This window comes from Meleagris gallopavo, chromosome 6 (genome assembly GCF_000146605.3).
Source record: "Meleagris gallopavo isolate NT-WF06-2002-E0010 breed Aviagen turkey brand Nicholas breeding stock chromosome 6, Turkey_5.1, whole genome shotgun sequence".
Classification (NCBI taxonomy): Eukaryota; Metazoa; Chordata; class Aves; order Galliformes; family Phasianidae; genus Meleagris; species Meleagris gallopavo.
The window spans coordinates 120,725-129,988 of NC_015016.2; the positions used below are offsets into that span (position 1 = coordinate 120,725).

At 53.4% G+C, this 9,264-nt stretch overlaps 2 protein-coding genes and 1 long non-coding RNA gene across 3 annotated transcripts in view; all 3 read left to right on the forward strand.

Moving 5' to 3' along the window:
- LOC109368063 (zinc finger protein 282-like) overlaps nt 1-4,386 on the forward strand; it is a 7,748-nt gene extending 3,362 nt beyond the window's left edge. The window contains exons 7-11 of the mRNA XM_031554010.1: nt 5-50; nt 355-450; nt 900-1,007; nt 1,183-1,296; nt 2,813-4,386. Of these exons, the coding sequence (XP_031409870.1) occupies nt 5-50; nt 355-450; nt 900-1,007; nt 1,183-1,296; nt 2,813-3,762 (1,314 nt within the window). The 3' untranslated portion in view covers nt 3,763-4,386. The remainder of the gene's footprint in view (nt 1-4; nt 51-354; nt 451-899; nt 1,008-1,182; nt 1,297-2,812) is intronic.
- MAP4 (microtubule associated protein 4) overlaps nt 1-9,264 on the forward strand; it is a 241,347-nt gene that overhangs the window by 99,754 nt on the left and 132,329 nt on the right.
- LOC104911306 lies at nt 5,103-7,570 on the forward strand. Its single transcript, XR_793811.3, has 3 exons — nt 5,103-5,686; nt 6,497-6,613; nt 7,514-7,570. It is a non-coding gene; the product is annotated as an uncharacterized LOC104911306 (long non-coding RNA).

Below are 9,264 nucleotides of genomic sequence, written 5' to 3' on the forward strand. Positions count from 1 at the left end.
GGGCTGCGGCCGAAAGGACGGGGAGGGGAGCGGAGCCGCCGCGGAGAGCGGTGAGCGGGAGGAGATCGCGGCGCCGTGCCGGCCTGAGCGGACACGTGTGGCACCGAGCGGCGCGGCTCCGCGCTGCGGGAGCGGAGGGCGGCGGGGAGGCGGCGCTGCGGCGCGGCACCGCACGAGGAACCGCTGGGCGTCCGCTGAGAGCTTTGGGAGGTGCGGCCGAGGGATGCGGCCGGGCCTCGCTCAGTAAGGGGCGCAGCCGGAGGGGGGTTCTGCTGCGAGTGAGCCCGAATAGAGCTGCTGGGCTTGGAGGTAGTTTTGGATACGGGAGCTGACGTTGCCTGATTCCCCACGCAGAAGACGGCGGTGTCTGTGTTAAGGAGGAGGAAGAGCCGTGCGCAGCAGCGCAGGAGGAGCTGGAGGCTGCGGGAGCGGAGCGGGAGCCGTGCCCAGGTGAGTAACTGCGTGCCCCAGGGGCGAGAGAAACGGAGCCATTACATTCCAGGCCTTGTTGGTTTTTTTTCTCTCTTCTCACACATTCCAGAGCTTTGTTAGAACGCCTGCAGGTTTTGAACAGAGCTGGCAGTCCCGGCTGCTCAGCAGCGTTCCATTGCTTTGGTGGCACTGCTTTGCCTCGCTGAGCAGCTGCTGTGCTTTGGAGCTGACTGCCCTCACTCCATACAAAGGGCAGCAGCTCTCTCTGTTGGCTCTGTTGTATTTGGTCTCCAGCTTGTGAAGCAAACTCCTGTCAGGTTCTGTGAATAAACCAGACTTATGGGAGCCTGTGTAAAATCTAGGGTTGGCTCGCGGGAGAAAAAATCAAATCAGAACAGGTCTCAGCCTTGTAACGTCCTGAACTTAAGCACTTCTGGTAAGCTTGCCTTGGGCTTTCCCCTTTACAGAGCCAGCATTCTCTGAGCCTGAAGCTTCAGGTGAGACCAAGAGAGGCACGGAGGTGTACGGCAGGGAGCTGCCTGGCACAACGCATGAAGACCTACAAGGAGACACCGGTGAGGATTCCTTGGGACAACTCCCACTGTAGGAATGGCCCTCAGTGCCTCCTGACCTTTTGTCTCCCCCGAGGCTTTGTGGGTGCTTTTCTTATCTTTGTGAGCTCCCAAATCTCCTTTGCTTCGTGTCTTTCTCTGGTGTTTCTCAATTGTGTACATTTTCTCCAACAAACAGAGTCTCAGAGCTGTGTGACTGCGGTCTTGTCGTGGATTAAGCAAGAGGAGGAGCCGCACTGCCCCGAGCAGCATGGCTCAGAGAAAGAAGAAATCCCTGCAGAGCCAAGTGCAGGTCGGTAGTGAATTTCAGCTGAGATTTCCTGGGATAGAATGTCTAATTTAAAGCATTTTTTGATCTATTAAAATATCATAGCCTTATAACGTAAGCTGTGAAAGAACCAGTGCAAACCTCAGTCTGCCAGCTGATGTTTGTTCACAAAGTAGGTTCTGTGCCTTCCCTCCCTTTGCAGCTTCAAACTGTCCCAAATGCTGCCTTGGATTGTGGTTGAGGGGCAGTTAGGGGTCAGAGGCACATCTTTGGATCCAGGCTCAGCCTTAGGGAAGGTTTAGGTGCACAAATCTGCACTGGGATATTAAATGCTGTCTTGTGGAGCACAACTCCGGAGTTGAGTGCAGCTCCTGACTGGGTAATTGAAGAGGGGATGCATCATCTTTAAGTTATTTAGGCGTGGTAAAGTTACTGTAGAGTAAATTAGACTCTCAGTCTGCCAGTCACCTTATGGGAACTGCCTCCCTGCATGGTTTTACCCCACAGAAACAAAGAGTCATCCAGAATATTGCCTTGGTGTAAGGCTGGATCAGCTCTGCCTACACCTTTCCGTAGAGATTCCTGTTCTGACTGCTCTAAGAGTCCTCAGAGCACAGCAGGAGGAATAAGAGCTTGGGGTGTTTGTGCAGTGTGGATGGTGCTGGTCTCAGTTGGCCAGCCCATGGTCCCTTACAATGCTCAGCCTTTCTGTAGCAACTCTGAGCAGTTGGATGGGACACAGGTCTCAGGGGACAAAAGAATCATGGAGCATGAGAAGCCTGAGCTGAAGACTTCTGAGAAAAATTAGTCTGGAAAACGAGACACTGGAAACTTTAATTCTAGAAAGAGGGAATTTGCAGAGCAGTGGAATGAGGCAGAGAAAAGTGGGATTTGCTTTGTCTGGGGTAAATCTAGAGCTGTGCCTAAGCTTCTGAGTTGCCCGGTACCTTCTGGGTTGGATTGTTAGGAGTCAGAGGAAAGCAGGAGGGGTTTCTGGAGGACAGGCAGCTGTCAGCTCTGGCTGCCTTGTGCCAGCAGCATTGGGATGAGCTCCAAGTCATGAGAGCCTTCCTCTTGCCTCAGCACTGCTCTCAGCTCTCCCCACAGCAGCCCAGCCTGCAGAGGCAGCAGCTCACGTACAAGGAGAGGTTGTGTACACTGAGCTGTTTGCCTGGCTTTGCTGCCTCAGCGTGGACCTTTGCTTCTTTAGCCGTGCAGTGGAGCGCTGAGCTGCGGTGCTGTCTGCCCTGTTGGAAACGAAGGGAACTTAGGCTGACACATTAGAGAGCTGAATGAGAGCTGAAGGGGAGGTGTTGCATTAGCGATTATTCACCTAGATTTTAATTGCAAAAAAGACTATTTGTTTTCCTGGAGGTTTTGTTTCAGTGGAACACTGGTTTTTCCCTCTCCCTCGTATTAAAGTCTCCCATCATACTTACTGTGTCCATCCGTCGTTGGCACCGTGTGGCCATAGATACGGCTTCTGAATACCATTAAGAGATTTCCTTAACTGAAAGACTGTGGAATCTGTATGTTTCAGTGCATGATGAGAACAGAAGGAGGGACTCCCTGGCTGACAGCTTTGTAAGCACGATGTGTGACTCCAACATGCTGGAGAGACCTGAGGAGAAGTTTCACGAGGATCCCAGCTCTGCCCTGACGTGGGACAGTCAGTGGAGCACAGAAATGATGGAAACAGCCACCAGCAGGAATGGCTTTTTGGGTGATGCTCAGTACAACCGAGCCTTTGCTGAACAACTGGATCTCTTTAGTGCTCAGCAAAATGATGTCAGAAAGAGATTGTGCGTGTCCAGCAGGTGTGAGAGGAACTATATCCAGCAGGAGCATCTTCCAACTCTGCAGGGAGCCCAGGAAGAGCTGCTGCCAGTCCCCAAGTGTGAGAACAGTCCCATCGAGGCGGCCTTCCAGCACTCAGTGGATGCTGCAGGGGAGAAGCTGGAAGGGCTGCCAGCCAAGCTCGTGCCAAGCAGTGCAGGTAGAACCAGGCTTTGTGAGCACAACGGCCATTGCAAAGAGGAGCGGCCGTCGATGGGGAGTGGAGGGAAGCTCCCTGCAGAGAATTTGCTACCCAGCCGCTGCGAGGCCGACCCACGGGACGTGTTGGAGGTGCCCAGGGGTGGCTTAGCGAGCCAACAGCAGAGCCAGGGCAGAGGGAAGTCCTACATATGCAATGACTGTGGGAAAAGCTTTGTTTGCCACTCCTGGCTTGTCCGACACCAGACTTCTCACACGGGTGAGAGGCCCTACAAGTGCTCCGAGTGTGACAAAAGCTACAGGAGGAAGGATTATCTCTTAAAACATCTGCGCCGCCACTCGGGAGAGGGGCTTTTCCCATGCCACCTCTGCAGCAAAAGGTTCGTACTCAGGAGGAGTTTAATTAAGCACCAGGAAAGCCACGTGCAGAGAACACATCAGACTGCCAGCTGGCCCTGCACAGAAATCAGGGAATCCGTGCTGCACTCCAGATAGAAAATCCTGCCCTGCTGTGGGCAGCCAAGCAGGCGCACAGCGGGGTCTTCCAGCTCAGCACTGAGCTGAGGTGGCTGTTGGATGGCAGCTCCCTGCATGGGGAGGGGAGAACATTGGTGTTTATTTTCCACAGAGTGCATTGAGGCGGTCCCTGGAGCTGCCTGACAGCAGGGCACTTGGACTCGACGGTCTTCAGAGGTCTCTTCCAACCCTAAGGATTCTGTGATTCTATGCCTGGCTATGGGATATGCAGGAAGTCTGCAGCGCTCACAGCTCCTGAACTCTCCCCGGAGAGAAGAAATGCCAACACAGAGCGCTGTCTAATGCTTCGGGCTGGAGGACACCCAAAATGTCATCCCAGGGTATCTCAGAGTCTGGGAACGGATCTGTAAGTGGCTCCAATATCCTGTACTGAGCACAGGGAGCCGTGTGAGCTGAGGAGGGCTGCGTTCCACCTCGTGTGGTGGTGCTGGGAGTCCCCGTGTGACCCCACAGCACGCTGTGCCTTCTGGGCAGCCTTCAGGTGCTTCTCCGTTGTGCTTTGCCGCGCTGTCGCAGCTCTGGATGGTTTTGTGCAACTTTCTGAGTCCTGATAACAGGCAGTGTTAATGTTTGTAGAACGTCCTCCTCGAGGCGTTGTGTTGCTGCGTTTTTAGGGGGGAGGGGCGCTGCCGGGTCAGATGCGCTGCGACATCGCGTTCCTTTTGATAATAAAGAAGCTTCACGTGGCTCTCGGTGGCGCTGAGCCTCGCAGGGTGGACATGCAGGAGCTGAGGCCGAATCAGAACCAGGTTCCCGGCTCCCGCGTCTGGCCCGGCGCCGTTGTTATGGCAACGAGCCGGCTGTGGCGCTTCCTTCCTGTGACGTCACTCTCGCTACTCCTCCAATCAAAACTCTTTGCTTTCTCCATTGGCCAGCCTTGGGAGGCTGTGCCGCACGTGCCCGCGTTGATTGGCTCTAGTCGCGCGGCGCGCGGGGGGCGGAGCAAAGCAGCTGCAGGCCAATGGCGAGGGGAGGCGGGGCGGCACTTCGCGCACCGAGCTTTCTGATTGGCTCGCACCGGGTCGAGGGGGGCGGGGCGCAGCAAGATGGCGGGGCCGTGGTGGCGGTGAGCAGGGTTTGCCGGCCGGCCTTCGCACAGCCCTCCTGAGGGCCGCCGTGATCCCACAGCGCCGGGACGAGCCGCAGCGGCGCCCCGGGCACCCGAAGCATCGGGTTCGGGGCGGGATCTTAGGCTCTGGCCCTTTGTCGGGGCCCCTGAGTGAGCTTTGTGGCGGAACGTGCGGGGTTCCTCGCGGAAACGCCGGTTAACGAAGGGCGTTACGTTGCAGGAGGTCCGCGCCGCGCGCAGCTGTGTGCTAACGGCTCCTTGAAGCTGGTTTAAAAGGTTTTTTCCCCTTTCAGGTGAGCTTCCGTCGCTCTGAAGCAGTGAGGCTGAGTGCTGCTGGGGCTGCGGCCCTCGAACGCGGCTCTTCCCGGCTCTGAAGTCCCCGATTTTCCCAGAGAATTGCGGCCTGCTTAGAAGTAAAGCAGCGCTGCGCTGGGTGCTCCTGCTGCCCTCCTTCTGGCGCGTTATTTCCGAGCTGTTCCCATCGCTGCCTTGACGATGGCTTATTGCTCAGCACTCAGCCCGAATGCCACCAGCGGGGGCTGCGAGGACAGCACCGTCACTTCCTATGTTTCCCTCTCCAAAACAAAGCCCTCCTGAAGCGCTGGATCCACAGCACGGGCCGGGACGTGGGGACGCCTTCCAAGCACCGGCAGTTGTGTTCAAAGTGCTTTGAGGACAGTTCTTTTGAAATCAACCCCTTAACAATCAAGAGGAGCAGATGTCTGCTGAAAGAGGCCGTTCCCGAGAAGTTCATCCTGGGGGAAGATGGGAACTGGCTCATCAGGAGCCCTCACAGCCTCTGTGGTGGAATAAGTAAGTAAACTCAGAAGCAAACCCAGAGCTCCTGAAGGTAATCGGGAGATTTCAGCTGTGTTTATTTCTGTTAAATAGGAGGGATTTCATGCAATGCCAGTCAAGGAGGCAGCAATGTGGCATTCAGAGGTTGGTGGCAGAGGGGAGTGAATGCATCTGGGAGCTCTCTGTGCTCAGATTCCGGCTGCAAACGCTGCATGCAGTAGCTATGAAGGCCGAGTGTGAACTGCTTCTCACCATGGATGTGTGGGTGCTGTGTTTGGGTTCAGACTGCAGCAATAGGGGCTGTGTTCAGCACTGCTCATCTCAAGAAAGATCCGGATGAATCAAAAGAAATTAATGGCAATATGAGAACACATTCTTGACATTTTGTCTTCAGTCTCTTTTAACATACAATGTCTTAATTGTCAGTATTCGTAGGGCTTTAATTTTTGTTTGCATCACCTTCTAAGTCTTATCAGCAGGGAAAACTCTTGGAGCTGGATCTGATAGGCAGCAGCTCCTCACAATGTGCTTTAAAACACTCTGAAGTTTTTTGGGTCTTGATTATTTTATTAATTCAGCAACCATGGTTTCCAATTCACTGACTGCAGGTTTTTTTACTACTAATTTTTGGCTTGATTGCTTTAGAAAGTCATTGAGTCACATTATTTTAAAGCCATCTTGCTGCTTCCATGCTCTATGTAGAAATGACAGGAGGAGATTCAGCTGTAAGCTCCATAGGTTGTGTGCTGTGCTAACACTGTTTGAACAGAGAGGGCTTTTGAGTGTGTTCAGCACAGCACTGGCATTGAATGCTTTCTGTTTTAGGTCTGTGGGACATTTGGGAACGTGGCAGCAAAAGAGGGGAAGAGTCTGGAAGAATGGCAGAAAGAACTGTACGAGGAGGAGGAGGAGGAGGAGGTGATGAAGGAGGATTGCAGATCTGTAAGCACTTTGGGTGGAGGTTATTTTTCCTTTTATTTCTGAAGGCTGAGGGATCTGTGCTGTTTCTAGCCTGCCTCCTGGCTTCCACTCACTCCTCAAACCCTTGGATTTTGTCGTGGATTAATCTTAATTCTGAGTGTTTATGAGGGGAGGTCTTTGCAGTCTGTAAGATCTGAAGGACTCACTTTTCTAACACCTCCATGTGTGCTGCCCACCCCACCCTCTGTTGATGTGAGGTGTTCAACCCATGCACTGCACGGATGGAGTAAGAGGGGCAGTGACAGTGCTGCCCTGGCAGAGAGCTTGGGGTCTCCATTGGTGCCCCAGGTAATGCATCTGCTGTCACATGAGGGGCAAGGGAGAAAAGGGCTTAAACCTTAAAGCAAGGAAAAGGTTTAAACACAGGAGTTAAGAAGCTGCCATGGTGATGGCTCTGTGATTAACAAGTCACGGTCAAGTTCTGTGTTCCTTCATCATCCCCAAATCCCATCGTGTAGTTTTTGTGATTCACCCAAGAGTACTGAACTGTGTTTGGTGCAGGATGGTTAAATAACACAATTAACACCTCAGGAAATGAAGAAATCTCACTGGTTAGCATGAAGTACCTGATGACATTTGAAAGCACTGCTTTTTAAATCTGAAGGTGTGAGCCCCGCTGCTTCCTCAGCTTTCTGCTAATTACAGGCTGAAGGTGCTCTGACTGCAGACCTGAGGAGCCTCAGCAGTTGCTTGCTCTGCTTTCTGCTTTGTGATGCTTCCGTGCTGTTTGGGAAATGCTGATTTAGCCTAACCTCATTCTGTTGCTATTTCCAGTCTCTCAAATGTGAAGATCCACAAAATAATGAAATGATGTAATTCCACCTTTTTATTCTTTGTGTACCTTGTGTTTTTTATACACAGCTGGAATCTGCAGACAACGGCCTCTATTTTTTGTACAATTCTGATCTGATTGAGGGGAAAAAAAAAAAAGTGTGCTGTGCACTGCATGAGAAGGAATCAGCTGGAGAAAAACAAGTGTGTGTCAGCAAGGCAGTGAGGAGCGACGGATGGCACCAGGCAGCTGAGGTACTTTGTGGCTGTATCAGATCAAGACCTTCCACTTGTAAACACTTGAGTTTTCAATCTTCTAGTTACGATTTCTGGAATTAAAAATGGGAAGACAAATACTGCTTCTGTTCCTAGCTCTCCCCTTTGGTGCCAGGGCAGCAGTGGCAGTCATTTGCAGTCATCTCGTTGAACCCATCTGCAGAGGGAAAGGGAGAGCTGCATTTAGACAGTGGTTTCCCATGAAAACCTGTGCAAACAGTGCCTCAAAGTGTTTGCTTACAGTGCTGGCACCTGGAGTGTCAGTGTCCTTTGGGAAAGCAGAAGGCTTTTCATAGAATTTTTCATAGAATCATGGAATCACAGCATGGCCTGGGTTGCAAAGGCCCACAGTGTTCATCCAGTCCCAACCCCCTGCTGTGTGCAGGTCACCAACCAGCAGCCCAGGCTGCCCAGAGCCACATCCAGCCTGGCCTTAAATGCCTGCAGGGATGGGGCATCCACAGCCTCCTTGGGCAACCTGTTCCAGTGCCTCACCACCCTCTGCATGAAAAACTTTCTCCTCATATCCAACCTAAACCTCCCCTGTCTCAGTTTTAAACCATTCCCCTTGTCCTATCACCATCCACCCAAAGGCTTCTAAACCACGAGCAGATTCACACCAAGAAGAACCAGGCGTTGTGCATACGGACTGTGGTTCAGGCACCACGCAGCCCTGACTGGACACCAGAGAACTCACACAGGAGAGCTGCCCTGTAAGTGGACAGAAAAAGCCTTACAGGAAGACCCAGACTCACCCACCATCTGTGAACTCACAGTGTGTGTGGGATAGCAGTGCCCGATGCCTCACAGGGAAAGGTTTTGTGTTCTGTTACCAAAATGTCCTCCAGAGATGATGTCTTCTATCAGCTGTAGGGGAAGGTTTAGAATGAGGTGATGTTACTGAGCTGAATAAAACTCCAACTATCGTGGTGTGGTTTTCGGGTGGTCCTGTGCGGTGCTGGACTCCGTGCTCCTTATGGAGCTCTTCTGAGGGGGGTGTTCTGTGAGTCAGGGAGAGGCCGTGGCTGGTGTCGGCCAAAGGGTGGTGATTAGGAGCTGGTGTTAATTGGGGGCCGGATGCTTCGTGTGGAGCTAAACAGACCATGTTGTCTGTACCCAAAGCATTATTTAAGGAGAATTCTGACACAAGGATGGGGAAGCAGTGATCTTCCTGTTCAGACCCCTGAAACCCCCCCCAGCCCACCCCCACTGTGCCCACAGCCCCGGCGCCACATCCCCACGGTTCCTGAGCACGTCTGGGGTGGTGACACCTCCCTGGGCAGCTGTGCCAGCGCCCGACGGCTCCTTGGAGAAGAAATCGCTCCTAATATCCATCCGGAACCTTTCCTAACACCCAACCCGACGCTTCCAAGCCCGACCGACCCGGTGAGCTCCTGCGATGCAATGGGCAGCGTGACGGGGAGCTGCGGGCATTCCTGCTCTCCCCCGCGAGCCATTCTGCCGATGGCCGGGCCGGATGGATAACGAGGCGGGTCGGACCCCGGCCGTGGGGTGAGCACCCCGCTCCGGGCAGGGAGGGACCGGGAGGAGCGCGAGGCGCCCTC